The following is a 27,273-nucleotide window of genomic DNA, read 5'->3' on the forward strand; positions in this document are numbered from 1 at the left end:
TTCTAATTCCAGCTTTCTCAACCTGTGCAAGGATAATTAGAACAAGGATAACTAGTTCATATGAAGAGCTGTTTACTCCATTTTATAAATGCAAAATGGTGTGATTATTGATGGTGCCTTGAATTACACCTTTTTAAGCAATCACTCCTGTTTTCCAGGCTGCTCTTGACCTTACGCTTTGGATTGAGGTTTGTTCCTTAAGAAGCTTTCTCTGAACACCTCGACTAGTGTCCGACAGGGAAAGGGGCTTTTCCATGCTCCATGTCACATTGGTCCCCCCATGTTGCACAGCACTTATCACACTGTGCTTTGTCTCCAAGTTCCCTACTGCTGGTACCCTGTCTGATTCATTTTAGTGGTTCAGTAGTGTATCCCCCTACCCCTCTTCAGATAGAAGGCATTAGACACAGTTCACTGATGACAATTTATTATAATTTGTTGGAAGCACACAGATATTAATTAAACCAGAACTATGTCTGGTTTAAGAGAAGTGGGCAATAACAGGTAGCCATGCTATAGGGAACTGTGTGCACTTAATCATCATCGTGTTTTAGTTTCTTGATTGACTGCTTGTGCCGCTCAATTTCTTTCTGCAGGTGCTCAATCTCCTTCATGTGATGAGAGATCTCATTTTCATGGTGTTTCTTCAAGGCTGCCAGCTGTTCTTTAGCACGAGCTCTACAAGGACATAGTGGCTCTTGGTTTAATCCCAATCCTTCACCCCAAAGAGACCTCTAAGCATAATCTGAAATACCTAAGGCAAAGAACAGGAGTCCCAATCCCATGGGAGTCTGGCTGGTCATCCTCTTCTACCCTCTCAAGCCCCATATTAAGAATACTCCACCTTAAGGTGTATCATTTTTAGGAGATGACCAAAATGATTCCATCTTCCCGGTGCTAGTGCCTGAAATTCCACCGCTAATGATGGATTCCTTTCAGATTCAGTAGAAAACTCCAGAGAGGTATGACTTAAGTCCCTAACTGGGGGACTTATTAGAGGAACAACCCAGAGAACAGAATCCCTTTTGGGAGGAAAAAGAGCAAAAGGTGGGGGTGGGATATACGAAGGGGCATAGTTAAAGGACAAATATATGTGTCCTATCCCAGTTAATCTAGGGCTTTCTTTACCTGAGAACTGCAAGACCCACTGTAAAGGCCAAAATGAAGGGGGGGGGGGGTGAAAAAAAAGAAGCGGTCTCTTGCAGTACTTGGCAGTCCAAGTTTAGGCCTCAAGAAGGGATGATTCAAATGTTGGTTCGGCCACATATGGGCCTCTGTTTTCCATAACTGTACAATGCAGGAGGCCAATTAGATGATCTCTAAGGGCTGCACCTTGTCTCTCTGGTATGGCAGGTGCTATGGTGGTAATTCTTAAGAGTGAGCAAGAGAGGGTGGAAGAGAAAAGATAGGTCAAGGAGAAGCAGAAGCTAGATTAGTTCCACGCTGCTCCTCACTGTGGATAGAAGTCACTGTAAGATAACTCGAGGTTGGTAAACAGGATAGGTAGGCCCAGTCCACACCATACTCCTAAAAGCTGGGCTGGGTGGAGCAGGCCAAGTCTCCGAGGAGTGGGGGACAGGGTTCCAGCCACGAGCAGCTGCTACATGCTCTACGACCCACTCGCTCAGGCCAGTTGGAGAGGTGGGCGGGGGGGTGTCTAGAAATGGCTGAGAGGGTCTGAGGAGTCAGGGAATCCATCCACGCGGGGCTAGCAAAGCTGAGGCCTGGGGTGATGGGTGGGTGAGGGCCGAGGGAGTCAGGCTCAGGGTGTCTGCATGTATTGGAACCGTCGGATCTAGACACTCTGGGAGGAATCTGGGGGGCGTTTGGCATGATGCGGGGTAAACTCCACGGGTGGGGATGGTAAATGATTCAGGAACAGATGAGCGGTGGTTGGCGAGTTCTGAAGACCCGCAGGTGGAAACGGCTTGGGTGTGGAGGCCTTGGGATTCGGCAGCGCACGGGAAGCGCCCTTACAGGTGGCGACAGTCGGGTCCTCAAGTGTTGGGTGTAACGGGTTCAGGGGCCGGGAGTTCTACTGGGGGATGGGGCGCCCCAGGACGCCAGGGAGGGATGGGTGGGGCGACTGACAGTTGAAGGACTGGAAGGCCGTGAGAGATATAGGGCTGGATTCGGGGTCCCGTGGGCCTCACCGGAAGTATCGCTCCTCTTCGGCCTGCTCTCTTTTTCCGAAGGCTCCACCGGCGTCCCGGACCGCGCCCGCACTGGAGCCGAGATTGTCTGCCTGCGGAAAGCGACGGGGGTATTGGTAAAGGTGAGGGCGGCAGAGAGGGGATCTGCGCTCAGGGCTGGGGCAACAGGCACCGCGGGCGGCGTACCGATTCCGAGCCGAAGCCCCGGCCCTGCATGGCCCAGACGCTCCACACGCCGAACCGCGTCCGCGCCGCCAATGCCGTGGCTGCCATTGCTGTCAGTGCAGCACCCCTCTAGTGACCGGAGGTGCAAGGTTCTTCGCAGGAGCTAACGGCGCTGCAGGCCAGGCCGCCAATCGTTTCGCTGGAGAGGCAGGATGAACCTGGGAGTAGCGAATCACGAGAGGGAGAGGCGGGGTTCCTGTAGTTTGCAGCGAATCCTGGCCTAGAGGCGGGCCTATTCTTAGCCAACCCCTAGCAAGGGCTCCAGGGTCAAAGGACTGGAGAAAAATAATGGAGGAGATAGAAAAGCTAGAACAGAGGGGCAGAAGTCAAGATTTCGGCTCTCGGGTCTATGAGAATTAGGCGTGACGTCCATCACCACCTCACGATTCCAATCCTAAAGCTGTTTTTATTAAGCACCCAAAGGAAGCTTTCCCTTTCCTGGACTGTTAGCATCAATAAGATGGGTAATATGGGGGTGGGGGTGGGCGGCTATGTCCAGGATGCCCTGACTTAGTCATTTAGGGTTGGGAAAAAAATTTTTTTTAATGTATGTGTATATGGTCAATGTTCTTTTGTTGCACTGACATTTCACTCTCAAGTCTCAGCTTAAACGTCAGCTCAGAGAAAACTTCTCTGACCTCCTTCGTCATTCAATCATAGCCCCCTGTTTTGTTCTTGCACCTTTGAGCTTATGAAGTTATTAGGACCTTGATCAATCAAGTAGGCACTGAATTAATATTTGCAAAATGTACTGATATGTTATCAAATGGGCTTGATAACAGGACTTTTGGCAATGTGGTGCAATGAAGTGGAAAAGAGCATAGGCAGGAGTCTAGGGATGGCTTTGCCTTGACCTTCCTTAAGCCATCTAACAAACGTGAACAAGATAATAGTAGTTTATAGCCTTTGCCTAGGTCATTTTCTCCCTCTGGGCCCACTCTTTTTCTCCTTTAGTTGAGAGGGTTGGGCCAGATCTTATTCATGATTATAAAAATATCTTCTTTGCTTTCCATGAAATTGTTGAACAGTTTTTATTGATCATCTTTTGGTTGGAAAAATACCAGCCCTGGTTTGTATGAGTTAAATGGGAGGAAATAGCTGCAGGGCATATTTTCAAATGTTCATTTTAGAAAAGTTGGAAAAACACGAAAGCAGAAGGCTAGAAATAATAATCACCCATAAGCCCACTATCTAGTAATAATAATTTTTTGTGTTTCTAGATATTTAAGTGCCATTCCCATTTCAGAAACTGTTTCTAGTTCTCAGATACTATTGTTTCTTGATTATGTCCTGGCTGGACATCCAGTGGAGGGTCTTGCTGAGTTTGTGCAAAAGATCCATCTAGGTACTAGGATGGCTGTAATTTAAAAAAATGGAAAATAACAAGCACTGGTGAGGATGTGGAGAAATTGTAAACCTCCTACATCGCTGGTAGGAGTGTAAAATTGTTCAGCCGCTGTGGAAAACAGCTTGGCAGTTGCTCAAAAGGTTAAATATAGAATTACCAAATTCCTTTCTAGGAAATTGTACCCCTCAAATAGAAAACTGGTACTCAACACATGTTCATAGCAGCACCAATTCACAGTACCCAAAAGATGGAAACAACCCAAATGTCCATCAGCTGACAAATGAACAAACAAATTGTGTTATACACATGTGATGGAATACTATTAAGCCATAAAAAATAATGAAGTAATGATGTATGCTGTGCCCTGAATGAACCTGGAAAACATTATGTTAAGCGAATGAAGCCAGACACAAAAGGTCACATGTTGTATGACTGCATTTATATGAAATGGCCAGAGTAAGTAAGTCCATAAGGACAATACACAGATTGGTTGTTGCCAGGGGTTGGGAAATATGCGTACGAAATGTTGATTAGGTGCCGGGTATCCTTTTGGGGCCATGCAACTGTTCTGTAACTAGATAGAGGTGATGGTTGCACAACACTGTGAATGTACTAAAGGCCACTGAATTGTTCACTGTAAAATGGTTAATTGTATGTCACGTGTATTTAACCTCAGTCTAAAGAAGAGTTTACTTAGATTGGAGGTGTCTGGCTGGGCTGCGAGCCCTTTAAGAGTCACAAGGGGGAGAGGCGGACCTGTAAGAAGACGTGAGGTGGCGCTTGCGCAGAAGAGTCACATGGTGGCTGGGCCGGGGAAATGGCGGCTCCAGGAGAGAGCGGGGCTTCGGGTGGCGGCGGTAGCACGGAGGAGGCATTTATGACCTTCTACAGTGAGGTGAACACAGAGTGAGGGATGGCGGCAACGGGGCGACCCCGCTGGAGTTACGATCCCAGCCGGCGAAGGCAGTGGTCCTTCTGGCGTGGACCGTTGGGCAGCCCCTCCTCTCTGGCCTTTGGGGCGGTGGGGGCTTCGGGAGTGTGTGTGCATTTCTTCCTAATATTGCGGCGCGGAGATCCCCTGGACGACAGAAAGGGGCGGGGGTCCGGCGTCTGCGGGGAGGCGGCGATCGTGGCCAACCAAGTGCTTGGGCGCGCGCAGAGTTCCCCAGGTCCGCGTAGTCGGGGGCTGGCAGCGGCTGGGAGGCTGGGCCTTCCTGGGGGCGACTTAACCGGGTTGGCCCCCGTTTTTATTCTCAACGGAAGCACTCTCTACTCTTAGTTATCTGTAGTGAGTTTTCCTGGTAGTTATTTCTGCCATTAGCGAACGCTAGGCACTGTGCATTTTGCCGTGCAGGCGTTATCTCCCTTTCACAGATGACAAACCTGAGGTTTAGGGAGGTGAAATAATTTGTGCTGGGTCTTAGAGCAGATGACAGCTCGGTATCATGTTGGGAGGGAGTGAGTTTGGTGTGAGCCTCGTTTACTATCACATCTCCAGCGCGTAGAACGTAGTAGTTGCTTAATAAATATTTGTTGAGTAAACGAATGAATGAATAAATGAAGAAAAGAATGGCTTTTGGAGTCAGAGGACCTCGGATTGGATTCGTGCAAGGCAGTTAACGTGACTGTGACAGAATTCTTTCAAGCCATTGATTTTGCAATCCTCAATTTCCACGCTTGTAGAACGAAAGTTAATATTAAAACAAGAGTTTTAATGAGGGTTAAAGGGTTTAATGTATAAGAAAGTTTCATGAAATATAAAGCAGAAGCATCTTTGTAAGAGTTAAAATAAGACTGAAAGTGGACCTCTTTAGGTCCACTTAGGCATGCATTTGAGGAATGGAGTTGCTCCCCACCTGGCTGTGAGTTACTGAGAGTAAAGCACCATGTCACATTTCATCTTTTATCTCTGGTAGTTGTAACAGGGCTTGTTACATAGTGGTTTCTCCAAAATATTAAGTTTAAAAACAAATTAGTATGTCCATTTATAGTCTGTGCTTTCAGAATGTCTAATTCACTTGAAAGTGTTAATGCACTAGTACCAGTTTACTGGCTTCTCATGAGTACTCAGCAGTTATAGTGGAACTTGTTTTAATTACTCTTTCTTAGTTAAAAAAAAAGCAATCCTGTTTTGTTTAATTTAATGAGAGAAAGTGTCTAAAGGAGGACCCTTTAATCATCATTAACTAATATTTATTGAGTACCTGATATGGTCTAGTGTACTGTTTAGGTCCTGGAGAAATGGTAGTGAACAACAGAGAGAAAAATCCTGTCTTCATAGAGCTTTCATTCTATTGAGAAGGATAAATAATGAATAGATGTACAATATACTGTCAGGTAGTGATAAGTGCTATGAGGAAAAATGAGTGGGAAAAAGAGAGTGGGGGGAGGGGCGTGCTATTTTACAAAAGAGTGAAGAGGGAAGATGCTGAAATGGATTAGCTTTTTATGTTACTGAGATCCTTTCCAAATCCATTTTGGCCATAGAAATAAAGATGGTATATATAACATGCCAGAGGTTCGTTCCAACTAAAATTTCAGTTCTGACAGTGGCACCAAGGATGTTTTCCTGGGACTACCTGGTGCTTGTTCTCTTTAGCATTGTGTTCAGGTCAGGGATTTTTCTAGCTATTAGAGTTAGAAAGGCGGAGTTATTTGCTCCCTCCCACACACTTTTTTAGTGCTGCTTTGGGTGTATATTTCAGTGTAATTGTATTTTTCCTTTCTTAAAAAGTTGTAAATTAATGTGAACATTGACAAGTACATCGTTCATCATTAGAGGGGAAGCTCTTTGAAGGCAGTGGCTGTGACTTATTTATTTTTGAATCTTCTTGCTGCCTTGCTCTGGCGTCAAACTGTTGGGCTTAAAATTCTGGTTTATAAATTGGGTGATTGGGAAAAAATCTGGTTTACAGGTTGGCTGGTTACGAGTCAGTTGACCTAACTCTCAGTTTTCTTATCTGCGAAATGGGGATAATAGTGGTACTTACCATATAGGATTGTTGAGAGGAGTAAACACCTGTAAAGTTTTTACATTATATTAAAATTCAGTAAATGGTAGCTGTTGTAATTATTTCTCAAAGTGTTTAGCAAAATACCTTGAACGTGTAGACACGCAAATAAATGTTTACTGAACATGTCTGTGAGTAACTTGTTAAGATGACAATTCAGAGTTCATTACTGAGCTTTACTAATGAGGTTTTTATCCCCTTTATTTTAGGTGAAACAAATAGAGAAGAGAGATTCAGTTCTAACGTCCAAAAATCAGATTGAAAGATTGACTCGTCCTGGTTCCTCCTACTTCAATTTGAACCCATTTGAGGTGAGGTATCTGATGTTGCTGTGGCCCTTGATAGGGAGCTTTACTGCAGGCAGACTTACCTCGGAACACACACCTAATTTGTACTATGCATAGTTGGAGTTGAACTTGGGTGGTTTATTGTGAGCAGAGCTTGCTCTCATCTTTTAGTAACCCAAATATATATGGATTTATTTTCAAATGTGAAGGAATAGCTAGCCTTGGTAAATTTAGGGTCTTTGATTTAATTTGTTAGTTAAAACTTTTCTGTTTCACCACAATAAAAAAAACCTAACAACCCAAAAATGTTCACAAGATTATAGACAAGCAAATACAATTTTTAGCTTCCTTAGTTTTATAACTTTAAATATTTCCTGATTATAAAAGTAAATCATATTTCTAATAAAAATCAGAAATACAGAAAAAGCAAGAATAAAAATCATGTATAATCGTACCTAAGAAAACACCTGTTTATGCTCCAACTGTTTTTAGTTTTATTTAGAAACAAAGAGGGTCATGCAGTTCATGCTGTTCTATTTTATTTTATTTTTTAAAAGTTTTTTAAAATATATAAATTATTTAAATTTTTGACTGTGTTGGGTCTTCGTTGCTGCGTGTGGGCTTTCTCTAGTTGCAGTGAGTTGGGGCTACTCTTGTTTTTGGGGGGGGAGCTTCTCTTGTTGTGGTGCGCGGGCTCTAGATGTGCAGGCTTCAGTAGTTGTGGCTCACCGGCTCTAGAGTGCAGGCTCAGTAGTTGTGGCACACAGGCTTAGTTGCTCCGAGGCATGTGGGATCTTCCCAGACCAGGGCTCGAACTCCTGTTCCCTGAATTGGCAGGTGGATTCTAAACCACTGTGCCACCCAGGAAGCCCCATGCTATTTTATTTTATTTATTTATTTTTTTGAATTTTATTTTATTTATTTATTTTTATACAGCAGGTTCTTATTAGTTATCTATTCCCATGCTATTTTAAATGCTGTATTGTTACATAAACTATTTTTATACACTTTTTAAAGTCTCAATTATTATTTCAACAATTCCTTTATTGTACAATAATTAAACTAGTTTCTAATTGTCACAATTATAAATAACTTTGAAACGAATGTTGTTACATCTTATAAAAAACACTTATTGAGCACTTATAAAAAAAAACCCTTTTCTCCACTTCATTTTATTGTGGTAAAGTATGCATAACGTAAAATTAACCATTTGAACCATTTTTAGGCATACAGTTAAGTGGCATTAAGTACATTCACAGTGTTGTGCAATCATCATCCCTCTCCATTTCTAGAAGTTTTTCATCATTCCAAACTGAAACTTCAAACCCATAAAATAATAACTCTCCAGTCCTCCTACCCCCAACCCCTGGTAAGCTCTACTCTGCTTTTTGTCTATGAATGCCTATTCCAGGTGCCTAATACAATGTTTGTTTATGTCTGGCTTATTTCACTTAGTATAGTATTTTCAAGATTCACCAATTGGGAGCTTCCCTGGTGGCGCAGTGGTTGAGAGTCCGCCTGCCGATGCAGGGGACACGGGTTCGTGCCCCGGACCGGGAAGATCTCACATGCCGCAGAGTGGCTGGGCCTGTGAGCCATGGCCGCTGAGCCTGCGCGTCTGGAGCCTGTGCTCCGCAACGGGAGAGGCCACAACAGTGAGAGGCCCACGTACTGCAAAAAAAAAAAAAAAAGATTCACCAATTGTTTCTGTGTTTTTGAAGAATATTTTTCATTTTAAAACAATCCCAGATTTGCAGAAAGGTTACAAGTAAGTTGTCAATATGACACCCCATCTCCCTGAAATACTTTAGTGTATTTTCCAACGAACAACATTCTCCTACTGAACCACAATATCACAATCAAAACCAGGAAATAAAGTTTTTCTTTTTTTTTTTTTTTAGGAAATAAATGTTGATGCATTTATTTTACTATGTGATCCTCAGACCCCATTCAAACTAGCTAATTGTTTCAATGATGTCCTTTATAGCAAAAGGATCCAGTCTGGAATCTCTGTTACATTTAGTTGTCATGTCTCATTAGTCTCCCTCAGTCTGGAACAGTTCCTCAGTCTTTCCTTGACTTTCATGACCTTGGCATTTCTGAAGATAATAGGCCAGTTATTTTGTAGCATCTTTCTCAACTTGAGTTTGTTTGATGTTTCTTCACATTAGATTCAGTTTATGCAATGTTGACAGGAATAGCATAGAAGTGGTACTGCATTTTTCTCTTTGTAACCCTTAAAGTGGTACGTGATTTTGATTTATCCTGTTATTAATGATATTACTTGATCACTTAAAGAGGTGCCTACTAGGTTTCTTCATGAAGTTAACTTTTTTCCCCTTTGTAATTGATAAGTATTTTATGAGGAGGTACTTTGAGAATGTGTGAATATACTGTCCTTATCAAAGTTTCAGTTTATTCATTTGTCAGTATAGACTTGGGGTTTCCTATTTTATTCAATGGGTTATAATTTGATATTACTTATTTCGATGCTCAAATGTCCCAAATTTGACCAGTAGGTTACTTTTAAGCCTTTCCTGTCTTTTTGATATGTCTTCATCATTCTTTGATTACTAGGCACTCTTGTACTTTTCCTGACCCAGCCTGGAATTAACCATTTCTTTGAGGAGTTCTGATTCCTTTTAATGAAGAATGATATTTAGAAATCAAGATTTGGATGCTAGGTATACCCTTTGCCATTGGGATGTCACTACTCCCAGACCCTATTGGTAGACAGAGCTAAGGAGTGTGTGTGTGTGTGTGTGTGTGTGTGTGTGTGTGTGTGTGTGTGTGTACATACACATACACGTATTACATAAAAGTTCAATCCAACATCACAGGGTTTATTCTAGGGTTTTTTTTCTTTCCATGTTCATAGTTCCCTTCTCTGAGAAATCTGGCTCCCACTGTCTTTAATATATATATTTACTTAATTGATCCTCCTGTATGACTCTGATCTCGATCTCCCATTGCCATTCCTTCCCTCATGTGAATGACCTCCTCACCCTGCTTCACTCTGACACCAACACCAGGTTGCCTCACTGTGCAAAAACCTTTCTCCCCACACCTGAACTCTAAACTCCAATGCCAGGTCACCCTTTGGTGTGGGTATGTTTCTCACCTGGCTCTGCCTCCCTGTGCCTGCCCTCCACCCCCAAGAGGTCTCTTCATCCCTCTTGGGCTCCAGCATCCTCCCCACCAAGCAGGCATGCTTCCTTCCTACCCTGCTCTGGTTTTGACACCCTGTGTCAGGCTACCTTCCTCTGGGAACACCCTCCTCATCTTTATTGGGTTCTGACTCCACACTCCAGGTCCCCCCCTGCATGGAGGTCCTCTTCATTCTGCTCATGTTCAACTGTCTGTGCCAGTTGTACTTGGGCTCCTACACCTCAAGTTGAGCTGCCCTGTTATATTGGATGCTCTCCTACATGGGCACCCACCTCACCAGGCACAGGCTTCCACACCCCATGCTAGGCTTGGGCTTTGTGGAGATGTCCTTGCTTGGGCTCCTGCACCCTGTGCCCTCCCATATTGACAGTCTCACTCTGCTTAGGTTCTAACACCCTATGGCAGGCCACCTGTCCATGGAGGTGCCCTCCTCAACCCACTTTGGCACTTTATGTCAAGTTACCCCTCCGTGGATGCTCTTCTCACCCTGTTGGGGCTCCAGCACCACATGACTAGCCGACACTCCTCGTGATACTGTCTTCTTTGTCCCAGATGGGCTCTGACACTCTGCTCTGGGCCATCTTGATTCCTCACCCAAAGTAGATGTCTACTTCGCCTGGCCCCACTTAACATATTTGAAAGGGAAGAGGAAGATGAAAAGCTTAAAGAGTATTTAGATATGATTTTGGGGAGGGCGTAGGGGGACATAATATGTTTGAAAGGTGATAAAGAATTTGATGGTATGTCCTTTCTGTTTAGTCATATATATATATATTTTAATATTTATTTATTTGGTTGCACTGGGTCTGTAGTTGAGGCATGCAAACTCTTAGTTGCAGCATGCATATGGGATCTAGTTCCCAGACCAGGGATCGAACCCTGGACCCCTGCATTGGGAGCATGGAGTCTTATCCACTGCACCACCAGGGAAGTCCCTCGTCATATTTTTAAATTGAGATAGTATGTACTGTGAAAAGGGGACACATGATCATATAACTTACCCGTTTATTTAGGATAATTAGTGTTTCCTGTGGAGATCTGTTGATGAGGAGTAACAGATTGTTGGGACCAGTATGAATGCTAGGATTTTACTGTCCTACCAGTTAATGTGGTCTGGAACTTACTGCCCCATAGCTCCTGTCCTGATTATAGGAAGTGTGTTTGTTTTTTAATTTTATTTATTTTTTTCACCTCGTGGCATGTGGGGTCTTAGTTCCCTGACCAGGCATTGAACCTGGGCGGTTGGCAGTGAGAGCTCGGAGTCCTAACCACTGGACCACCAGGGAATTCCCCGGAAGTGTGTTTGAATGTGTAAAGAATATGGTAAGGTTGACAAACTTGGGGAGGTGCCACATTGTGTTTGAGTGAGCAGGACTCCATCCATGACTGTCCGTTAGAACTTTTGTCTTTTCTCTTTCATACAAATATGCTAGCCACTTTATAGGATGGGTGTCATTGTCTTTTTTTTAATTGAAGTATAGTTGGTATGCAATGTTGTGCTAGTTTCAGGTGTACAGCAAAGTGATTCAGTTATACTATATATACGTGTGTGTGTGTGTATTCTTTTTCAGATTCTTTTCCATTATAGGTTATTACAAGATATTGAATATAGTTTCTTGTGCCATATAGTAGGTGCTTGTTGTTTATCTGTTTTATATATGGTAGTGTGTATCTGTTAATCCCAAACTCCTAATTTAGCCCCAAGCCCCCGCCAGTTGTCTTCTTACAAAGTTGGTTTTTGACCCTAAGTCAGGATTAGGTGTTCCTAGCAATTTAGGAAATCAGTAACTTCTGTTTTTTCATGCAACAACTACTGAGACATCTAAATGAATCAGACTTTTCTCCAGAGGTAAGCAGACTGGTTTTTTCCTACTAAGGAGAAGTGATGCAGTAATAGCTGTCCTCTTGGCTATAAATTGAAATGCGAATAGTTGTCCTATATACCATCTTCCTGAGCAGCAGATAGAAAAGGGACTCTGATGGGTCTTATTACAGGAATCCTAATCCAGGGGGCATTTTCCCACCTGCTTCCTGCCATCACTGCACTATTTGGATGCATTTCTAACCTTCAGCCATTTTCTAAACATCTTTCTTATGCATTCTACAATTGTTCTTAGGTTAAGGGCCTTCCCCTACTTCCTTCCATAAGCTTAGATGAACCTGTGCGCCTGCTCAGCCCTGCCTTTTTCGTGTTGCTTTTTTCTGTTTAACTTTATTTTTTATAAAGATTTTATTTATTTATTTTATTTATTTTTGCTTCAGGCGGGATGCGGCGCGAAGGCTTCTCTCTAGTTGTGGAGTGCAGGTTTTCTCTCTCTACTTGTGGCGCGCAGCCTCCAGGTCACGTGGGCTCTGTAGTTTGCGGCACGTGGGCTCTAGTTGAGGTGCGCGAGCTCAGTAGTTGTGGCGCGTGGGCTTAGTTGCCTTGCAGCATGTGGGATCTTATTTCCCTGACCTGGGATCGAACCTGTGTCCCCTGCATTGTAAGGTGGATTCTTTACCACTGGACCACCAGGGAAGTCCTTCTATTTAACTTTAAAGCCCCAGAAGGCAGCACCACAGACTTCGTTTTCTGTTTATCTTGTTTAGCACGTTGGAAAGAAAGGTATTTATCTCACAGGATTCTGGAACCTGCACATTATTAAGAGGTCAGAGAGTTCAGATGTGACCCAAGACTGGATTCCTCTTTCAAGCAGAAGATCCTAAAGGAGACTATGGCGGTTTATTTGAGTTCAGGAACTTATATAAATGCCACAGTCAAGCATTTTTGTTTCTGTGTGATGATTTATTAACTCTCTGAGGTCCAAGACTGTGGATTTTTCTTTGCAGTATCCCCAAAGCCTGAGACACAGTGAGAGTTCAGAAAAATCTTCCAAGAATCTGAACAGACCTGTGTGCTTCCTTAGAGCCATATTGGTTATATGGTATTTATCATTTTGGTAAGAAGTATTTGTAACTTGTCTGTTCTTTCCCTTGTGGACCTGAAATTCTATGAGGACGGTAGTGAGCACAGGATCTAGCAATCCCAGGTGCTCTATAAGTTTGTACTGAATGTATAAAACTGGCTTCAAAGGGGTTTGGGCTGCAGGTATAGGCCCATTGTCTTCACTGTGTTTCATGGCCACATATGGCACCTCCAACTCTTAACGGTAGAAGAGGAGTCGGATTAGCTAGCTTTGAAGGCACTCAGTGAATATATGTTGCTAGCGATCAGTACACATATGATATGACCCTTGGAAAAATAACTTGTGTGTGTGTATATTTATACACACCCTCTTCATTTTTGCCAAATCATCTGAAAGTAAGCTGCAGACATTGATGCTTCATGCCCAAGTGCTTTAGCATGCATCTCCTCAAAACAAGAACACATTTCCACACAACCACATGCCATTACCACACCTAGGAAAAACCACATTACTGCAGTTCAGCAACATCATCTAGCATAAAGTCCACACTCAAATGACTCCAATTGTCCTAAAAAAAATCTCAATTATACCTATTTTATTTTTTAACCTGGGAACCAGTCAAGGTTTATGAATTACATTTGGCATGATTAGTTCTAGGCTGTAGCTTTATTGAGGCTTTTTTTTGTGTGTGAAGGTGGGATGATTTCCATCCTTTCACATTCATTTTGAATACCTTGTTGGGTTTGTTGGACTTTGGTTTGCTCTAGTACATTCCTTTTCCCCAGAACCAAGGAAAGGTAGGGTTCTCCTCTGAATATTTGTGTATGTACAGTTACCTCCCTTTGTCTGTAAATCGTAATGTGGCTGCATTTTTTCTTTTGAGTGACTTTTCCCTGCTTCCTTTCTTCCTTGGGAAGGTATGATGGGGCGCACTCGCTCTTGAAAAGTCTTTGTTTTAAAGTTCTTCCTTTTCCCTCACCCCAATTGTATGCCTGACATTTGAGAATGGGTATGCTCTTGTAGTAACCTTCAAAAGTCTATTGAATGCAGGGTTGATTCAGCTTCATTGCCTACCAATAACTGCGGCTGTAGGTGGGCTGTTTGAATGTGTTGAAAGCTTGCTATAAATCTTGACATTACTTGTTGTCAAGTTTTTCTAAGACTCTAAACATCTGACTAAGCTTGGCAGATTACTTTTCAGTTTTAATTTCTCTGGTATGTAGTTTTCTTTTATAAATTTATTTTATTTTTGGCTGCGTTGGGTCTTTGTTGCTGCGCACAGGCTTTCTCTAGTTGTGGCAAGCGGGGGCTACTCTTTGTTGCAGTGCGTGGGTTTCTCATTGCGGTGGCTTCTCGTTGCGGAGAACAGGCTCTAGGGGCATGGGCTTCAGTAGTTGTGGCATGCAGCTCAGTAGTTCTGGCTTGCGGGTTTTAGAGCACAGGCTCAGTAGTTGTGGCGCATGGGCTTAGTTGCTCCGCGGCATGTGGGATCTTCCCGGACCAGGGTTCGAACCCGTGTCCCCTGCACTGGCAGGCGTATTCTTAACCACTGCGCCACCGGGGAAGCCCCTGGTATGTATTTTTCAAGATTTCTTACTTTTTTTTTTTCCTCTTTGCCCCCTTTAATAACTGATCATCAGTTCTATTAACTTCAAGTGCACTTATTTCTGACCTCTGTCATCATTCCTTACCAGTGCATCTCAAACTGTAATATGATTGAGATCACCTGGGGATCTTGTTGAACTGTTGATTCTGATTCAGTCACACTGAAGTGGGGCCTGCTCTTCTGAATTTCTAACAGACCTTCTTACCCTCTGCCCTTCAGCACCTTCTTCACACCTTGAATACTAAGTACATAAATGTTATTAGGTGCTATGTTGAATCCATGGACTACACTATGAAATCCTCTGGTTTAATTGTATGTCTTATAATAAAGGCTTTTTTGAAAAACTCTTATTATATGGTAATTTAAAAAAATGTTTCCCCTGCTTATTTATCTTTGCATTTCTAGTGTATAGCAGCATGTTCAGCAGGTAGTAGCTGCTATGTAAATGTTTGAATGAATGTGTGTTTTTGTGGTGAGGGAATCAGAATCCTTGATGACGAATGTCAACGCCAGGATACCCAGGGTTGGAGAAGAATGATAAAACTTATCTTTAAAACAGTGTTGCTCAAAAAATACAGACTTTGCTGTCATTTGACCGTACCCAATTCTACTAAGTTCTACTGAGCTGGAATCAGACTTTCCTAGAGTGAACCCCTGGCATGGCTCTCAGATTTCCACTCTGGGTTGAGAACTGTTGAGCCATGTAAATTATAACGTCGAGCCAAGTGGACATTTCTCGATTGAGATGAAAATCAGCTGTGGGGGGGCTTTATTTGAAGATCTACAGTTCTCCCTCATTAAAAAAAAAATCAGGTAGCCAGCCTAATTATTTCCATGTTGAGTTGCTGTACTTTCTCCACATTTGCAAAGGTAAGTAGAGGGTGGGTACTTTTCTTAATGAATGAAGGAGAAAGGCAACATTTTTCTCATGGTCTGTAAACATGTCCCTGGGTGTAGGGTAATTTATTATTTTTCTGATGGAGTGAAAGAAACCACTGAATTAATTTGAGAACCCTGAAACACTATAGCTATTATTCTGTTATTGGTTTACTCATTTATATTTCTTGAACATTTTTTAGAACTGTATGTCAGGTACTGTTACAGAATGCTGAGTACTGTTCTAGATGCTGATTATAAAATGTATAATTACTGGGCATCTCTTAAATCTATAAATTCTTTTAATCTCTTTTACAGTTTTGATTTTTTTGTTGTTGTTGTTTGTTTGTTTTGCGGTACGTGGGCCTCTCACCGTTGTGGCCTCTCCCGTTGCGGAGCACAGGCTCCGGACGCGCAGGCTCAGCGGCCATGGCTTACGGGCCCAGCCGCTCCGCGGCATGTGGGATCCTCCTGGACCCGGACACGAACCCATGTCCCCTGCAACGGCAGGTGGACTCTCAACCACTGCGCCACCAGGGAAGCCCTACAGTTTTGATTTTGATTCTTCCAGGTTCTTCAGATAGATCCTGAAGTGACAGATGAAGAAATAAAAAAGAGGTTTCGGCAGGTATGATTCTATATTCCTGTAATAGGTGGAGTTTGAACCTTTTAAAAATGTATTGAGTGCATGATTCTCTTAGGACTTGAAGGTTATTATCAGGGCATTCTATTATGACTTTTGGGCCAAAATTTAATCTTTTTTTTTTTTTTAAGGCTATGTAACTCTGAAAAAAATCTTACAGTGACATACAAATCTTAAATAATTTAATGACCACAGCTTACCTGTGAATAGGATGAATTTTACGTCCAAATAGAATCTCTCCAGTTCCTTAATTAAGAGAGAGAAGTACAAGGTAGAGTAGTAGAGCTTACATGGAGTCATACTTATCAAATCCCCTGGCTTCTAGGAGATTCATAACAGTGTTTTATTTTTAAGTTCATTTAACAGTGTTAAATGATTTTATTTTTAAAGTTCTATTTCTCAATAATTTTATCTTTTGCAGACTTACGTGAATACTCAAGATACTTGGTTTAATATAGAGTGCTTTCAGAAAGTTCTCTGGGAAAGGAGATCCACAACCTCTGATTCTTGCCCATTCTGATATTTAATAACTCAAGCTGCAGGGTTTTATAGTAGCCTTTTAAAACACCCTTCCAGTTTTGACAGCTGAGTAACCCCCAGCCTTTTCTTCTATGAGTTGAATAATCATACTCCCTGTAATGTCTTTGCAAATTGGATTTTCTGTATATTTCATGTCTTTTTTTTTTTAACTTTCCTCAACTTATATCTTTTATATACTTCATATTTTATTAGGGCCTGACCAGTGCTGAATATAATTCTCAGCTCCTGCATGACAGACTTGTTAATATCCAGTGTTATGCTTGCTTTTTCAATACAGTCATTGCCTCCACATTGCTGACTCATAATCGTCTTCTGATCTTCTATTAAGCCAAGGTGTTTTTATCTTTGCCTACTCAGTCATTTCCCATTATATAACTTCATAGCTTTTTTGCTTCCTGACTTCTTCTCTGCACTTATATTCAGCTTTTTCCCCTTCTTCTAAAATTTCAAGTTTTCTAATGTAATGCGTTAGAAATCTTTCCCAATTCAATAAGCAGTCATTCAAATTCATAGTCAAAACTTTTAGACTATTTATGTAGCTATATGAAGAACTCAGTAAGAGTTCTTATTTAGTCATTAATAGAGCCTAATAGTTAAGAGTGTGGGTGCTGGAGCTGTATGACTTGAGTTTCTGTCTTGGCTGTACCTCTTACGAGCAGTGTGAGCTCTGGCAAGTTACTTTCAACCTTCCTGTGCCCTGTTACCTCATTTGTAAAATGCATGTAATGATGGTGGCTGCCCCTGGGGTTTTTATAAGGATTTGAATGAGGCAACACACCTAAAGCACTTAGAGTAGGTCTTGGCCTATGGTATGTCCTCTTCATGTGCTAGCTGTTGCCATTGTGTGTTAGTATGCTAAGTTCTTTACTCATTATCTCATTTCATCCTTACAACAACCCAGTGAGATATAGGTATACAGTATTGTCCCACTTAGAGAGGAGGAAACTGAGGCGGAGATAGATCAAGTGAATTGCTCAAGGTCTCACAGCTAGCAGGTGATTGAAGTTGAAATTGGAACCCGGGATTTTGGCTCCAGTAATGCTGGATTTAGCAGTAGATCCCTACTTGATGTCATCCCCGAGCACAGTCCCTCTGTTCAAACTGTTTCTGTCTGTCGGTGATAGTAGGTCAGTGGTTCTTAACCCCGGCTGTCTGAAAGGATCACCTATGGAGGTTCTTGCTTTTTAACTTTTTGTTATAAGAAATTTTTGTTATATTTTAAAAAGAAAGAATAAAACAATGAAAGCCCATATATTCACCATCTATATGCAACAGTTCCCTTCATTAACTATATATGTATTTTTGGCAGAACTGTAAATTACAGACACTATGATACTTCACCCCTAAGTACTTAAGCAGTTATCCCACCAAAGTAAAAAAAGGACATATTCTTGCAAAACTACTTGTCACACCTAACAAATTAACACTAATTCCTTACCATCATCTGATACCCAGTCTAGTAGAGGTTTGAAAAGTACAGATGCCAGAGACTGATTCAGAAGGTCTCAGGCTGGAGAGTAGACCTCTGTATTCCTAAAAATCTGCACAGGGTTGGAACGCAGCCAGAGCTGAGAGTCACTGCTCGATGTTAGAAGTTCTTTTAGGAAAGAGGTGATATCTCAGACCTGTTTAATCCTCTGTAGTGCTCCATATAAGAAACATAAAAGGAACTTGGTACTTTTTGTTCTTTCCTTCCCCCTCCCAAATTATCACAACATCTTCATAATGCTAGGCTTACATTTGTTCTCAAATAAATGTTTTCCATCTGTGCAATTACCTGTTGGCACTTGAATTTTATTAAGGACTAACACTTCTGGGCATTTTATGATATTTATTAATTTTTAAAAATGCTTCTGGCTGGCAGTTTTTGCCCTAATGAGAGCTTTTGGTTGCAAAGAGGCACAGTGCAGGCGAAGAGTTACTAAACGTTCCTCTTACTGACAAAGCTATCTCTTCTCTTATTAGTTATCCATATTGGTGCATCCTGACAAAAATCAAGATGATGCTGACAGAGCACAAAAGGCTTTTGAAGGTATTTGTATATTTACCTGCTTCTGAGTAACATATTGTCAGTGCTCCGGACTAACTGTTCCTAGTCCTGGATCAAGAAAAGAATGTTACACTTTTGTCTTCTGGTCATGAAGAAGCTGTGGTTTTCAGTAGAACAGTTGTCATTCAAAGCAGAATGTTGCTGTTTAGAAATAGACCTTAACTTTGGTTTGTTAAAACTTTTATGTGCCAACAAAGATTGTTACTGCATAGGATCATTTTTTTTCCTTTGAACATAAAAAATAATTGGAAGAATTTGATCACTGAGTTAAATCTAGATGTGGTGTATTTAACCTTGAGCATATATTTACTTTTTTTCCAAGGCTCTCAAGGAAAATCATTGCTGTAGTTGTATGTTTTTAAATTAGTTTAACAACAGTAAATGATTTAACAAAGAAGGGAATGCTTTTAGACGGCACAAGTCCATTTACACTGCCTGAGTATAGTTCAGACTTTGAGAGGGTGTTTGCAGAAACAGTTAATTTCAATGTTTTGCATTAGCTGTGGACAAAGCTTACAAGTTGCTACTGGATCAGGAACAAAAGAAGAGGGCCCTGGATGTAATTCAGGCAGGAAAAGAATACGTGGAACACACCGTAAGTATTTATAGTGCTGCTGTGTTTACAGGAAGTATTAGTAAGCCTTGGGCGCCTTGCCTTGTAGGAGGGTAAATGTTAACATTAACGTAGCAATGCCTGACTGGCCTGACGGGCCTGACTGCTCCTGTGGTCTCCACCACTTTGCTGTGGTGGTCATGAACAGTGCGTGCCTTAATCTGGCATTCACTCGTAGAGCTCAGGATAAGTGGCCAGGACGCTGCTCCTACCTCTTTCCCTAGCAGTCCCTTGTTGTGGAAAGAGGATTTTTCTTGCTCTCTCATCGCAGTACCCCATTCTGAAAGTGGAACAGTGGAGCAGCCGTGGTGCTGCTTGACTCTGGACTTTTATTCTTGTCTCTTTGAAAGGGTTGAAACAAGGACTTGAGAAAGGCTGGCAAGGGGATGTGAGTAAATATTAAAAAAAAAAAAAAATAGGACAAGATACATGTCTGTATTAGTAATAGGGTTGGGAAGGACTCAATTGAAATAAATTCAGTTTTAGCTGTCTTTATGTTTTTCCATTACCTAAATCTCCCGAGTGGTGGGAAATGTTAAGACAGCTTCCTTGAGGTAAGAAAGGTCTTTGTTTTATTTTTTTACTTGCTAGGGCAAGAATCTTGAGGCTGTTTTATAAGAGCAGTTTCAATTGGGAGTGAATATGGATGTGACCTTTTCTTTGAAGAGCTTTGGAATCTGTAACAACTATATAACCAATAATAGTAACGAGGCCAATTTAGACGAGGGACATGAGTAAAAAGAGGAGACAGACTGCCATAACTGTGTCTTGCTGGTCATGTGTTGGAATTTGAGGGCCAAATTCTGGTAGAAACCAGAAAAGAACCTGACAATTTGTCCCTGAATTATTGTGATAGTTACCCTTCCTCTGTATTTTACCTGTAAAGGAGCCACCCTCAGGCTTTCTGACCACAGGGTGGCAGTAGGGCCTTTTTGAGCTTGGAAGGCACTTGGCTTTTTGCCAGACTGAATGGTAATTTAATGGAGTAATGTCATTCTTTTGTGAATGGATATATTTATTTTTGGGGGGAATCTCAATGGTGGCCAAAGTGATGAAAACGTCAGTTAATGTGTTGTGAAGATCGTTGGTTTAAGGAGGTTTCACCGAAAAGTATCCAGAATGCCGTTGCAGAAATGCCAGAAAACAATCATATTGGATGCTGCAAATTCTGTAGCTTCTTTAAAACTTGACAAATGTACTTTTTTTTTTTTTGCTATAAACACATAACCACAAGCCGTGAAAGATAAATGCATGATCTGTTCAATGTATCAGAGGCTCTTTGGATCTGGCCTAGGATCTGATAAGTTGGGGACAACTCCCCAGCCGGTCCCCTTGTGTTGGACTTCAGATGAGGTTAGAGAAAGGACCCCTGGTTCCTAGTGTCCTTTGATTGCGTTGCTGTTTTGGAGGGGAGGGGAGTGGCTTATCTTTTTTCAATGCAAACTTTTTGTTATACCTGTAGAAAAATGCACATATTCTATGTGTGCAGCTTAATGGATATTCTCAAAGTATGAGCGCTCATTTTTTGATGGAAAAAAATTCTTTTTAGGTGAAAGAGCGAAAAAAGCAATTAAAGAAGGAAGGAAAGCCTACAAATGTGGAGGAGGATGATCCTGAGCTGGTAAGTTAAATATGGGAAAAACCACCTCATCTTGTGTGGATGGGTTCACTGATTGGTGGGTTAACGAGAGGGAAGCTTAAGGAATGTTGCGTACATGCTAGAAACATTTTCACTTAAAATATTAAAATGTATATTCATTCTCCTTTTTGAAAAATCCACCTTTTTTTGGACATAGGGCTATGGCCTTTCCTTTGAGGGTTTGTCTGCTCATTGGAGTTCGCAGTAGACTTTATTTTATAAAACACACAGAGCATTATCCATAGTTTCTGCTTTTAATTTCTTTTGAAGAACATTGAAAACTTAGGTACCTGTGAAGCAAAGCAAGAGCAGAATCCTAGATTGTTTCTTCAGTCTTTTCCAGATGTCTCACCTGTACCTAATTCAACAGCGGTTATTTTTAGGAACTTGTGTTTGACTCTTTCTAAAGCATTCCACTTAGTTTTAAAAGAACCAACAAGCATTTATTTTTATAACCACACTCATCAATTTCTGTGATGTTTAAATCACATAAGTACAGTAGTAATTGCAACTGGGATAGACAGCTTTGGGAGCAACCACAAATGACTCTTGGTAAACAGCTGTCTACAACCATGGGTACCCATTGTGCTACAGGTAATAATGTGCTTCCAGGGAAATGGCAAGCATCTGGTTTTTTTTTTTGTTTCTTTTTAATTTTTATTTGGTTGCGCCAGGTCTTAGTTGCGGCTTGCGGCCCCCTTTGTTGTGGCATGCAAACTCTTAGTTGTGGCATGCATTTGGGATCTAGTTCCCTGACCAGGGATTGAACCTGGGCCCCCTGCATTGGGAGTGCAGATTTTAACCACTGCACCACCAGGGAAGTCCCCAAGCATCTGTTAATCCTGTGGGTTCTTCAGTGGAGACTGGCTAAGAGAGAGATTCTACTTATATATTTGTGTCTGATTGCCTCACTGGCCTGAAAAATTTTAAGTCATCTTAATCTTGCCTCAAGTTAGGTCAGTAAATAACTTAATCCACATGCTTATTTTAAAAGATTTATAGAGGAGCAGCTGTCTTACTGCTGCTGGAAACTGCTTACTGGAAACTTCCTATCAACTTCTTCCATCAGTGATTTTACTAACAGCAACTGGTCCCCTCTTCTGTTTGGTAACACTGCTTGAGAACTGTTAGGCCATCTTTTCCACTAGCCACTTGTTTGGGGTTTACTCCATTCCAGTATTTTAGTGTTTTTTTCTCCTCAGCCTTACTTTCCCTTCCCTTTAATTATCCTTTTTAGTCTTTTCTGAAGACCCTCTTATAAATATTCCTTGCTCCTCCTAAGTTGTTAAGAACCTTAACTTTTTTTAGTTGCCTTTTTTTCCTGCTTATAAAGGAACACATGCTAATGCTAGAAAATTTGGAAAAAGCAGAAAAATATAAAAAATTAAAATCACCAGAAACTGTTCATCCAGGAGCTTTTAAAAATATTGAAATATTCATTACAGATTCCTTCACCTCTTTGATATTTGTCCTTATTAGGGGCTGGAGTTTGTCAGCATTGCTTTCATTGAGCAGTGCCTGGGAGGTAACAGTATTAAAGAGAAGTGACATTAATTTGGGGATTCCTTTACTTCCCCTTTTTTCATATGTCACTCTTGCTCCATTGTCTCTGATTTTCGGATATAAATCATATGAAATCTGCATGATGGGTTAGTTTTTATATTTCTTTGTATATTTAAAAATATTTGGGGGAAAAAGTTTTCAAGATAAGAGTTTTGTTTTCTATCTAATGCTGTGTTACCTGTTTCTGCCAACGTAAGAGTCAGAATATAAGCTCAGCTGCATACAACTGAGACCCAAATGACAGTGGTTTGAACAAGTCAGTGACTTTTTTCTCTCCTGTGTAGTAAGTCTTTGGGAAGATGGCTGCTGGACTGCGTGTCACTCAAGGACTCAGTGTCCTCCTTTCTGTGGCTCTGCCAACAAGTGTGTTGCCTCCATTCTCACAGTCCAGGATGTGTCATCACCTCACCCATGTACAAACAGCAGGATAGAGGAATAGGGCGGGAGGGATAAGTGTGCTCCCTCTAAGAACACTCCAGAAAGTTGCTACATCACTTTTCCTTATAGCTCATTAGCTAAAACAAGTTACATGGCCACGCCTAGCTACAGAGAAGCCTGAGAAATACAAGCTTTTGCACTGGGTGGCCATGTGCTTTAAGATAAGGGAGTGTACAAGAAGGTAGAACACGTCATGGGGCGAGGATAGGGGACAACTAGTATCTCTGCCACAGTTGGGAGACTCCTGAGACTAGTCTGATAGCACCTGCATATCTCCAGTACCTCTCTTGGTGCCTAGCTCAGAGTAATTATAAAATATGCGTGAAAAGAAAGAATGAAAGTTATTTTTGGAAGTTCTTTGGAAGAAAGGGCCCTCCAAAATTTCAATGGTTGTGATAAGTGGGTAAAATTTTTTTTTTCTCTTGATTGGTGCTTTTTACCAGAGCAAGGCTTCTCTGTATCATCTGAATGGTGAAAGTGGAAAGGGCTCATAGGAGGATGTGTTATTTATCTCCCAGGAGAGAGCCAGCATCCTGAAGTGGTTCTCTCTGGAGAGTCTTTTTTCCCTTGTTGGTCTAATCTGCTTTTGTCCTGGGCTCCATCTAAAAATGCTTGATTCAGATTGCTGGTGAAGTATTTACTTTGTTTTCTTCTTAATTTTTTTGTAGTTCAAACAAGCAGTATACAAACAGACCATGAAACTCTTTGCTGAGCTGGAAATTAAAAGGAAAGAGAGAGAAGCCAAAGAGATGCATGAAAGGTATATATTAGTATATTCGTTTAAGCCATGTCTGAATACCTAGATTAACCAAGATGGTCTTCGGAGATTTTCCTGGTGAAGGAATTGTTACAGTACATCGTTTAAGAGACTGTCTAAAATAGTTATCTGAAACAGCCAAACTTTTGAATCACGAGGGTAAGGAATTCTCTCTGACTTTTGGGAGGTATTGAATAGGCCTGTCCTTAGGGAGTTTATAATCAAGAGTGCTGTGTGTTTTCTTCCTGGTTTCCTGGAGTGAGGTAGGTGGTTATTCAGGCCAGAGCCTTTTGTGTGACTAGTGGCTGCAGCTTCGGGGAGTATGTAGTGTTGTACAGTGTAATCACTTAACAATATGTTTGTTGCCGGAAAGTATGATTTCCTTTGCTCATCAGAAATCTTGAGGTTAATTTAGTTTATGTATTTTGTATTGCTGATTGGTGTTTAGCAATAACTAGGTTTTGCTAGTTGGGGTTGTGTGAAATGGCCTTGTGTTAGGGTAGGGTTTTGTCCAGAGATCCTCTTGAACAAGAACCTCTGCTATTGTAATGGTCACTCTACTGAAGTAAGGTGGCCTGGGTTCTTGAGATGGCAGGGACTGGGCCTGGAACCTCCGATTAGTGCTGGCTGGGCTTTGACGACCTTGTCTGTCTCTCTCTGTGACAGGGCTGGCTGTATCTTGCCCCACAGTCTCATCTGCATGTTTTAGAATGACATTTGTGCAGTGCTTTGAGCCCTTTCCAGACAGCCGTCTTTGGAGAACTCTAGGGAATTGGTTTACTTTATACGCTTGCTTTTGTGGGGAAATGCCTAACTTGTATGGTTAACACAGTCTCCAGGTATCATGTAAATCCTATGGCCTGGTTTTCCTCCTAGGAAGCGACAAAGGGAAGAAGAGATTGAAGCTCAAGAAAAAGCCAAACGAGAAAGGGAGTGGCAGAAAAATTTTGAGGTAAGTTTCCAAGGTGGCTAGGGACTCTTATTCCAGAGTAAGAAAACTTCCCAGCATAGAAGCTTGATTCCTGGGCATTGCCAGGACTGACTGGGGTGGACAGTCGGGGAAATGGCTTATGTGGGGAAGAGCGGGGGCTTTGGGGACTGAGTCCTGGCTCAGCCACCTCTGCGCTCTGTAGCTTGGCAAGGGCATGATAGGCACAGCTGCCAAGTGGGCTCAGGAACAATGGTTGACACCTCTAATTTAGGGGGTAAACGTGGAGTAGAGCCCTATTTAGTGGTCTGTTAGTAGAAACCGAGGTTCTTGTAACCCTGGTGTCCTGCCTGCAGAGAGACTTAAGGCTTGATTCCTCTTTGACATCCTGGTTATATCCTTCAGGGGGTCAGCCAGTTTCCTGAATTGAGCACCATTTGGTCTTATCTTCTGTAAGATTTAGGACTCAGGGTAAGGATTGGCTAACCAGCGATGATGGCTTTGTTTCTGTCCCACTGAGTGAATGCACAGAGAGAAAATGAGTAGGCCCCTCGGTAAGGGGGAGGGATCCCAGTGGCCCTCCCAGCACAACTGGCCGGGCATTGTGCTGGCTTCACGCCTCCATCCAGGTTTTAAGGGGCAGAAGGAAGGGGCGGGGGAAAGAGCGGCTGTACTGCTGGCAAGCCAGATGGCTTTGATAAAAGGATGCAACCTCTGAGCCCTGGTGTCTTCGTTTGTGAAATACCAGTGACACGACACACCGCAGCTTTTTGTGAGGGTTAGAAATAGCGTGTGGTAAGTGTCTAGCCCAGAGGTTCCCAGCAAACGGTGGCTTTGTTGTGATGAGTATTATTCGTCTCATCCTCCTTTCCAGCCTGTGGCTTATCCTGCCTTCTAGGGGTGGTATGACCCTTTCCTGGGCCCATGGAAGGGGCAGAAAAGCTCTTGCTCTGTTCTACTCTTGGATTATTCCAGAGGACTGGGCTGGGCCGAGCTGGGCTACAAGGGGGACGGCAGAGCAGGCCCTTCCTTTCCCTAACTGGTTTCCTCACCTCAAACCTCTTCTGTGCTTAGGAAAGTCGAGATGGTCGTGTGGACAGCTGGCGAAACTTCCAAGCAAATACAAAAGGAAAGAAAGAGAAGAAGAACAGGACCTTCCTGAGACCACCCAAAGTAAAAATGGAGCAGCGTGAGTGACCGCCTGGGGTCACAGCCACGGAACCTTCCCTCGCCTGTCTCCCCTCCTGCTTTGAAGGACTCATTCTTTCCTCCCATTTTCACCCCAACATAGAGTAGTATTTGCTTTTTAGTCCATTTTGTTTTCAATACAATTTAATATCGATCAGAGTAATTCTTTTGTACATTGAAATGAGGGGCTCGGTTTAAAAAGAAACCTACCCCTACCCCTAGACCAACCGGGATCTGGAAGGTGCCACCATTGGTGCTGCCTTCTCTTCCCACAGCCTGTAACTTAATGTTTTGTACTTCACTGAATTGTGATGGTTAGAAACTTCGTGTATAGTTTGTGGAAATCATCCAATTAAACATATTGCTTAAAATGGTGTTGCCATGACTTCAGAGACAAGCCTGGGCCACCTTAGGAAGCCCCTTTCCTTCAGTTGCTTGCTTCTGGGTGTGGCATCCTTCGAAGCCCCAGATCAGATGGGAAGGCATTGGACACATAGAGCAGTCACTCGATGTCCTGATGTCCCGTGGTGTTTGGCATGTGCTTTCCCTTCTGACTGGCCAATCCGTGTGGCATGAGGCTCCAAGCCACCCAAACCTGTTCACTTTCCAAAGAGCTAGCCATCCTCCCTCCAGTACCACTGTGTCCTAGCCTGTCTGCGTTTGTTGGTGGTAATATTCTGTATGTGTAATAAATTTTTATACCCGAACCACTGATGTACTGTTGCTCAGGTAGTTTTCCACAGGTGAGTCTCTTGTCGGGCTTGGCCCATCCGCAAAATGCTTTGGAGTTGCATGGACCTGGCTTCTGACCCCTTACTTGCTGAACCTTAATTTCTTCATCTGCAAATGGGAATATAGATCACTGGCAGCTTTCAGGGAGGATTAGGTACGGCATATGTAAGGTAACTACCATAGTGCTCAGTGGGTGTTGCCAGGATTATTTCTGTGCAAAATGAAAATACTGATTATTTTGAGGATTAAATGAAATAACGTATGGAAGCATCCTGCTTACGGTATATACTCCAGTGTCGTGCTGGCTGTGAGAGACAGGACCAGCCCTTGGGAGGGACATAAGGTGAAAACTAGAAAGGTGACACCTAAAATGTGAAGACAGGAGAAGCTGGGTGACTTGAAGCCAGACTTTTGCATTATTTTGTAGATGGGTAAAGATGTCCAGTAGTCACAGAGGTACAATGTCTTGTATCAAGAGGTCCTGCAACTTTGACTTGCTTCTCTATGGGAGGGGACAGAAGCTTGCGTGTCTTACTGTCCTTCCCAGTGCAGCTAAGCGAGTCCAAACTGCAGGTGGTTAGACCACAGGGGGCGGGTGGGAG

The 27,273-nt window shown here is 42.3% G+C and overlaps 2 protein-coding genes across 2 annotated transcripts; one reads left to right on the forward strand and one right to left on the reverse strand.

Annotated features, from left to right (window-relative positions):
- Nucleotides 1-410: 410 nt before the first annotated feature.
- ATP5IF1 (ATP synthase inhibitory factor subunit 1) lies at nucleotides 411-2,469 on the reverse strand. Its single transcript, XM_022551896.3, has 3 exons — nucleotides 2,340-2,469; nucleotides 2,154-2,245; nucleotides 411-678 (listed from the first exon to the last, which is right to left on the reverse strand). Exons 1-3 carry the CDS (start codon nucleotides 2,424-2,426, stop codon nucleotides 534-536), a joined length of 324 nt encoding a protein of 107 aa, XP_022407604.1. The 5' UTR covers nucleotides 2,427-2,469; the 3' UTR covers nucleotides 411-533.
- Nucleotides 2,470-4,495: 2,026 nt separating this feature from the next.
- On the forward strand, nucleotides 4,496-26,646 carry DNAJC8 (DnaJ heat shock protein family (Hsp40) member C8). Its single transcript, XM_022551895.3, has 9 exons — nucleotides 4,496-4,621; nucleotides 6,947-7,048; nucleotides 16,152-16,208; nucleotides 18,729-18,795; nucleotides 19,314-19,408; nucleotides 20,976-21,047; nucleotides 23,735-23,826; nucleotides 24,700-24,775; nucleotides 25,826-26,646. Exons 1-9 carry the CDS (start codon nucleotides 4,544-4,546, stop codon nucleotides 25,946-25,948), a joined length of 762 nt encoding a protein of 253 aa, XP_022407603.1. The 5' UTR covers nucleotides 4,496-4,543; the 3' UTR covers nucleotides 25,949-26,646.
- The last annotated feature ends 627 nt before the right edge of the window (nucleotides 26,647-27,273 follow it).

Source organism: Delphinapterus leucas, chromosome 1 (genome assembly GCF_059928025.1).
Source record: "Delphinapterus leucas isolate spDelLeu-1000000601 "Yukka" chromosome 1, BTC_Dleu_Yukka2, whole genome shotgun sequence".
NCBI lineage: Eukaryota > Metazoa > Chordata > Mammalia > Artiodactyla > Monodontidae > Delphinapterus > Delphinapterus leucas.

What these genes read in the sequence shown, in the direction of transcription:
- ATP5IF1 (XM_022551896.3), bottom strand. Translation starts at nt 2,426, where the DNA reads ATGGCAGCCACGGCATTGGCGGCGCGGACGCGGTTCGGCGTGTGGAGC. An exon ending in GGGGCTTCGGCTCGGAATCG is followed by an intron (nt 2,246 to 2,339) that starts GTACGCCGCCCG and finishes CGCTTTCCGCAG; the next exon opens with GCAGACAATCTCGGCTCCAG. An exon ending in GAAGAGGAGCGATACTTCCG is followed by an intron (nt 679 to 2,153) that starts GTGAGGCCCACG and finishes ATGTCCTTGTAG; the next exon opens with AGCTCGTGCTAAAGAACAGC.
- DNAJC8 (XM_022551895.3), top strand. Translation starts at nt 4,544, where the DNA reads ATGGCGGCTCCAGGAGAGAGCGGGGCTTCGGGTGGCGGCGGTAGCACG. An exon ending in TTATGACCTTCTACAGTGAG is followed by an intron (nt 4,622 to 6,946) that starts GTGAACACAGAG and finishes CCTTTATTTTAG; the next exon opens with GTGAAACAAATAGAGAAGAG. An exon ending in AAGAATACGTGGAACACACC is followed by an intron (nt 19,409 to 20,975) that starts GTAAGTATTTAT and finishes AATTCTTTTTAG; the next exon opens with GTGAAAGAGCGAAAAAAGCA.